The following is a 7570-nucleotide window of genomic DNA, read 5'->3' as shown; positions in this document are numbered from 1 at the left end:
TTTGAACAGTTTATTTCGATTAAGTGTAAAGGCTATACCGCTTTTTCGTGGACTTGGCTTCTCTTAAATCAACCTGGCTGATGTGAATTTGCTACAGAAAAAATTTGACGTATATTAAGCAAGCAGACCATGGCCACGACGCACAACTCTAACCTATTGGATATTTAGTTGCTAATTAGTTACACAATTCCAGATTTAGTAGCTCATTATGTGTAAAAGATACGTGTGATCTGCTAAGTTAAGTCTTAAGTTAAGTTAGGTTAGAAATTAAAATTGAATCGAATTAGGCGATGGGAATCGCTTACCATTTAGCTTCAAGAAGGCATTATTTGAACATGGGCATTATCTTTGAATGAAGGGAGAATGCATGGATAAACAGAATCCAGAGAAGCGAAAAGAGAATGCCTTACAGGGAAACTAATGTAGAATGCCTTGATAAGTACATACTTATTTATATTAAAAGATTGAAATTAATTAAAATTTTTATAAATCAGTTTTTATACATACATATGTATATATTTAGGTATTTAGATCTTATTTAAAAATCGGTATGTATGTACATACATACATATTCAATTAAAATTAAAATTTTACTTCCTCACTCGCGTACTTCACTTCATTGACTGACTTCAACTTTGCTGTGAATTAAACCGAGCAAAACATGATTTTTATGCGATGGTATTTTCCGCAGAAAGAACGGTAGAAAATAGTTTTTGGGTATTCATTCTATTCTTCAGTTGACTACGGTAAAGCATTGTACTTTGCATTCCCCGTAATGAATCAAAGCAGCGAAATTAATAAAATATTGTAGAACATTCTGCTTTGCATTACCGACAATTCCTTAAAGGCGCGAAAAAAATTTAAGACATTATAAGGCAATGCGTTCAAGACCACGTTACCACTCATTATCATTAAAATTAAAGAGGCCAACTCCGGCACAGCCCGCCATCAGAATGGAAAACAACCAATGGGCTAAAAGTGATCTCGAAAAAGCAATCACTTTTGCACGTCACCTAAAAATGTGTTTGGCCCGCTCTCCCAAAACTGCACAAAAGGTAAGACAGACTCTCGAACAACCCTACCAAATGGACCCATCCATAACAAAATTCTCCCCGGCGGAAGCAATCACTTTCCTGACTTATATTTATAACGCAATTCTCTAATCTGGTTTCGTTTCACCTCAATAAAGAGTTTCCCAGGTAAAAATGATTACTAAACCAGGAAAAAGTGCAGACAAAGTTGAGTCATATCGCCCAATCAGTTTGCTAGCAAAGAAAGATTATCCCTAATCACCAATTCGGTTTCAGGAAAAAAACACAGCACAATCGAACAAGTTCACAGGCTTGTAAACTGCATTCGAACACAAAAAGTATTGTACAGCTGTATTCCGCGATATATCTCGAGATTTCGATCGAGCATGGCCGATGAACCTCCCGATAAACTATTATATCTTTATCGAGTGTCGACTTTGGAGAAATAAAATCGTATAATACAATTTAAAATATTTTTAATATAATTTTTCTGATTCAGTGCATGAATCTAAAAATAGTTACGCCATAATACTGCTTATATAAAACCCTAAGGCTATACATTTTCTTTTTTTCATAAAGGAAAGCTATCCAGCTTTTCAACCTCTATCTTCTTAACACATTTCGAAAGAACTTTCTGCGCACGCTTCCGTTCCCCTCAAAGCAAATCTTCACGCCAACCCAACGCAATGTGAATCAAGTTCTGCCACTCCTCCTGCGGCCAGCCCACCTCCAGCTCGGCACGCCTCAAATACTGATAATCCGGATTGCGCTTCACCAACGCCGAGACTATCTTAAATTCGTAGCCTTGTATTACTTGCACAGCGCGTGTCAAATACCAATCGGTCGCCAATAAACGCTCGAATAAATCGCGCAATCGCTGACGCGGCAATGCGTCGCGTATGTCCTCCAGTAAACCGCGCAGACCCGGTCGACCTTGAGGCAGCTGCTCAGTGTCAATTCTCGGAGGCTCCTTCAAAGCCGACAACGGCAATAAATTTCTTTTAAGATCAATATACAAACGCAGATCGAAATTCATTTTGTAGCAGACCATACCACGAAAGACTTTATACTCGCGCGAGCGACTAAAATTTGCGATGCGCTGACGATATTCGGGCGTCTGGACCAGCTTGTAGAAAGCTTGCACTTCGGGATCTTGAGCGGCGGCACGGACAATGTTTTCTATGCGTTCGAGTGGCAACAACGCCTTGGCCTGATTGAAGAGATTGCTCAAGCCTAGACCGATAGGTGCCAAACAGGCACCGGGGTTAACTAAAGAAGAGGGAGTGGGTTAAGATGCTTTCAAATTCCACCCAAAATGGCGATAAACTTACACTGCGGTGTTAAAGGAAATAGTGGTAATGTAGGATTTGGATACACACTGCCAAACGGATTGCGTTGTATGTTTCCTAGACCAATCGGCTTTTGTTCGGTTTCCCCAATGGACTGCCCACTGATTTCTGGCTTTGGCGTAGAAACTTCAACGGAGTCTTGTAGTGCTAAGACTCCACCGATCAGCAGTAGAGTGCTGACCAACACAAGCTTCATTTTTTAATTAAGGATGATTTTCTTTTGCGTGTGGGTGGTAGCGTCGTTTTAACTCTTCTTATTTTGAGAACTGCAAGTGCACTGACTTCGTTTCATTTTCGCACGCTTTTTATAGCATGTATATTTTGAGGCCACAGCAGACTTAATAAATGTTTACTCAATTTTACGCATTATTTGATCATAAAATATTTAAAAAAAATTATAGGTGACTAAGTAAATATTTATGTGGATGAAGTTAATATTTTTTACTAGTGAAGTATTTAAGGCTTACATAATTTCAGAGTTTGCAGAAGCCAAACAAAGACGCAAGACTCAGGAAAAGAGGCTGAAGTGGCTCGGAGTTTTTTTTATCTATGTATGTATGTACACTGTTATAGATGTGTGCAACTGGGTGTGAGAGTAGCCAAATCACACTCACTACACCTTCACAGAGGAATATGGAACTAATAAATGATCGCTTAACCAACTGGAAAGTATTTCGAAATTCCTAAGCAGCTCCTTCGAAACGCCGACAAGTAATAAAAAACCCAAGCTGCCTCATATCCTACATTCGTGCGTACGAAAAAAAAGCACTTCGTGAGTAATCTCTGTCTTACGTAGAGTCCAAATATTGCCCGCTAAAACAGAAACAAGACAAAGTGGAACATAGGACCACAGCTATTATGATCACTCCAAGAAGCTAAATTTAAAACTATCAATCTAACCTAATCTAATCATAATTTTTAGCGTCAACCAGTTAAAAGTTCGTTATTTTGGCTAGGCCCAAAAGTTTTTAATCGGACCAAATTCATGAAATAAGACTGGAACCGATTTAAGACCACTTTATAATTTGTCTTCAAGAAATTAAGTTTAATGTTGTCTATATTTCTCTCTTATTTTAAGTTTTACCAACAATTTCTTCGACGGTATAAATGAACTATGTTCGGTGAACTTTTTGCTTTCATCTCAAACTATGAGACTCCACGCTACGCTTATAATGTGGACTATAAATATGCGGTTAAAAGGGAGCCACGTCTGTGGCATAGGTAATTAGTATGTACATGAAATTGACCAATCAAAAATGTACGCACCTACATTAATTTTGGCCACCCCAATTAATACCTAAAAAGCATCTAATTCCCCAATAATATTTATTAATATTTTACAATGAAGGTCAATCAGGTTTACGTACAAGACTATTACAGTTACACTAATATTTTTTTTTCATATGTTGTATATGCCTTTGGTAAAAAAATATGTTTTCAAAGAAAAAATAATCTAAAAATATTGCCAGGTCTGTTGGCGAAAATTGTTAATTGTTTAAATTTTAAATTATTTTACGTTTCATGTATTACTTTCTTCTTAGGGAATTTGGCCCTCCTGGCAACTCCCTTCGACTTGTGAAAATTACATTTCATTTTGCATTTATCAAGCAGGGAGCACGTGTGTAGGGGTCGAAACAAATGTAAGAATTTTAGTTTTGTATTTTATACTTAAATCCTTGTTACTTCATATTTTATCTAGGAAATAAAACTGCGCGAAAACGAAGGGCAGACTGTTTTATTCAAGTCTCTAAAGCGGCAACAAGGTCTATTCTGCGATTGTAATAAAAACTGTTTACCCCTTAACTAAACTACACACTTTCGTTATATGGAAGAAAACGCGTAACACGGCCAACAAAAAAATTGCCAAAAATCAACGGTATACGTAGGCACTTAAAACTAGCACTTTATTATACTATAATTATTTAAGTGGGCTAAAAAAGTGTGTACCTAAAAACTTTCGTAAAAAATTCTATAAATAATCCCGGATCTCTGCATAGGTAAAAATTACGCCGCGGACACGGCGTCAAATATAGTCAAGAGATATTTTCGGCAGCCGCTGGATCGGTTCCGAAGAAGCCTGCGCGGCCTTCTACAACGCAACCTACATCCAGCGTCAGTAGTTACAAAAACCTGGAGGGTAGCAACCAACGGCCGATCGACCTCTTGTGCCAGGCGTCTTCATCAAGAGCGGCTATGAGCACACCCCTTGAGGGTAGCTCTAAAGCAGCTGCAGAATATGAAAAGCAAGACGAAGACGACGACCGATAGCACTACATACTAAATTTTGTTCGAAAAAGGGTCAACTCATTTTTTTCCAGAAAAGCGAAAGCTACAAATTTTTTCTTTTCACAACAAATTTTAAAGTTAAAAGCTACAATTAATGGCATAGTAACATATTAGATATGTATATCCATTCTATCGACTAGGTGTATGGTGTCAAGTTAGCACTACATACCATAATTTTTAAAAAAATGAAAGCTACAAATTTTTCCTCCACAACAAATTTACAACAAAAACACTACAATTAATGGCGTAGTTAACTTTTCCAATTTCGAAAAGTGTAGTGCTAACTTGACACACGTAGTAATTTCCCCTCTGCTATGGTCCATCGTAGAAGACGAAGTACTCTGGCTTCTTAGCGAAAACGGCTTCGACGTTTAAGACTACGCGGATGACATCCTAATCAGAGGCAGGTTCAAAGACACAAACTCTAACATCTAAACAATGCTCTGAACATAGTCACCATTTGGTGACACTTCTCCACAGAGGTCAAATATCTATGGACAGGACAGGAGTTATGCTGGATGACAAGCCCTCATTGAGTCTGCACCTATATAAAACTATTCAAAGGCCAGGGCCTCTATCTGAACCTGCCGGAAACTTATGGAACGGCACTGGGGCATCTGACCTAAACTGGCATGGTAGATGCATGATGCCATCCCCAAACCCATTCTCACAAATGCTGTACCCGTTTGGAGGAAGAAGGCGGAAGTCAAGTTCACGCAGGCCAAGCTCAGCAAGCTACCACGACTGACCTGCGTGGACCACACTGACGCGTTGCGAACAACACCAGCAACTGTTTACAGCAAGCCTCATTTTAGGGGACATTGTAGAGGATAAGGATCCCATACACCCTTCCGCCCTCAGGTGCGCATGAGCTTTGCGGCTTCCGAGATTTAATTTCACACGAAACTTCAAGGTATTTTTCCCTGACAGGAACAACTGGGACAACGAACGACCCAAACCTCAGGACAGCCACATCGGTCACGGCGTCGGAGCAGGACTTTATGGCATACAACCCAGACGGCCCCTTTTCACCAGCGTGGGACAAGTTAACTCTGTCTTTCAGGCCGAGGTTCACGACGTTAAATTTGGTCTGAGGCAGTATGTAAAGAGTGGGGCAACCAAAAAACACATCACATGAACAGCAGAGCGGCGTTCCTCGCTCTTAAAGCGCACGATGTCACCTCAAAGTTGGTGTGGGACTGTCTTCAGCTTTAAATACTTAAGTATCGCTTCCAGGAATCGGGTATAACTCATATGAGTACCGGTGGAGTTATGGGCAATGAAGTGGCAGAAATTCTCGCCATAAAAGGGGCTGCAGAGCGATTCATAGGCTTAGGACCCTTTACCGGTCTGCCATGGAGCTCCGTTAGGCGAAAGTACTATATCTACGGAATGTAACAGACAGGCCAAGTCCNTGAAGTGGCAGATATTCTCGCCATAAAAGGGGCTGCAGAGCGATTCATAGGCTTAGGACCCTTTACCGGTCTGCCATGGAGCTTCGTTAGGCGAAAGTACTATATCTACGGAATGTAACAGACAGGCCAAGTCCTTCATTCCGGATATATCAACAAGGCGAACCGAAGAACTGCTTCAACTCAGTAGACATGAAGTAAGAATTGTTGCAGGCTCTCTTACAGACCGCGGTAGGGTGATGAAACTCTGACCAGTGTATGTTGTGTAACGAAGAACAGGAAACAACCGAGCACATTATGTGCCACTGTGAAGCCCTCACCAGGACCAGACTTCGCTCCCTAGGATCGCCGGACCTCGCGAGGTTTCTTAGAAAAACCTGGATAAAGGGAACAGCCCAGCGCCTTCGTCTTGGTCTGCAGGCTGTATCGGAGACATAGCCGCTAAATTTAAACGTAGAATACGTGGTATGGTTATAAGCACAGCCAAGTCAAATACGAAAGCACACACTAAGGAAAAAATATCGATATCAAAAGCGATAATAATATCGATAAAAAATTCGATAAAAATATCGATAACAAAATCAATAATAATATCGATAGCAAAATCGATGACAAAATCGGTAAAAACATCGATAACAAAATCGATAACAAAATCGATAAAAGTACCGATAACAAAATCGATTACGACATCTACAAAAATTTCGATAACAAAATCGATAAAATATATCGATAACAAAACCGATAAAATATCGATTATTATATCAATAAGTCCCGAGAACTCCGAAAATCTCTAAAATCCCGAATAGTTCCCAGATTGAGACTGTGTCTCTGTCTATATTCTTTTCTCTATAATTATCTTTATTATAATCTTTCTTCCTCTATCTTCATCTTTACTTTTATCGGTATCCTCATCCTCATATTTTTCTTTATATTTATCTTTGTTTTTATTTTATGTTTATCATATTCTTCATCTACATATTCCCCTTCACCTTTGCCTTTTCTAAATATTGCGCCATTTATTATCCAAAAGCCGAAATACCTATACACATATACAGTGGCGGTGAAAAATGGATGAATGGTGTTTCGTTTTTAATATTTTTAATGTTTCTCAAGCTATAATTTTTTTTTAATTTTTTTATAAAAATATGGTTCATGCTTTTATTCAAACTCTAATGAAAATTAATAACAATTTGTACTAATTTACTTCGTTTTAAAAAAATTTGTCGCGCGAATAGCAAACCGGCATTTAAATATCTGCATACATATACCTAACCAATTATGCATGTACGCTGAATTCGCCGACAAGCTTTTTTTTAGAACGAAGTAAATTAGTACAAATTGTTAGTAATTTTCATTAGAGTTTGAATAACTCCTTTCACTAAATGGCTTTTAGTAACTTTNTAATTTTTTTTTAATTTTTTTATAAAAATATGGTTCATGCTTTTATTCAAACTCTAATGAAAATTAATAACAATTTGTACTAATTTACTTC

The 7570-nt window shown here is 38.5% G+C and overlaps 1 protein-coding gene across 1 annotated transcript; it reads right to left on the bottom strand.

Annotated features, from left to right (window-relative positions):
* Positions 1-1560: 1560 nt before the first annotated feature.
* Positions 1561-2576, bottom strand: LOC108379466 (uncharacterized). The gene is made up of 2 exons (XM_017635818.1): positions 2363-2576; positions 1561-2300 (listed from the first exon to the last, which is right to left on the bottom strand). The coding sequence occupies exons 1-2, from the start codon at positions 2574-2576 to the stop codon at positions 1687-1689; spliced, it is 828 nt and encodes a 275-aa protein (XP_017491307.1). The 3' UTR covers positions 1561-1686.
* Positions 2577-7570: the final 4994 nt, after the last annotated feature.

The sequence above is a fragment of the Rhagoletis zephyria genome, unplaced genomic scaffold (genome assembly GCF_001687245.7).
Source record: "Rhagoletis zephyria isolate East Lansing unplaced genomic scaffold, Rhagoletis_zephyria_1.1 Rzeph_scaffold_16451, whole genome shotgun sequence".
In the NCBI taxonomy this organism is placed as follows: Eukaryota; Metazoa; Arthropoda; class Insecta; order Diptera; family Tephritidae; genus Rhagoletis; species Rhagoletis zephyria.
The sequence above is the reverse complement of the archived record's forward strand: the minus strand, read 5'-3'. Positions and strand labels throughout refer to the sequence as shown.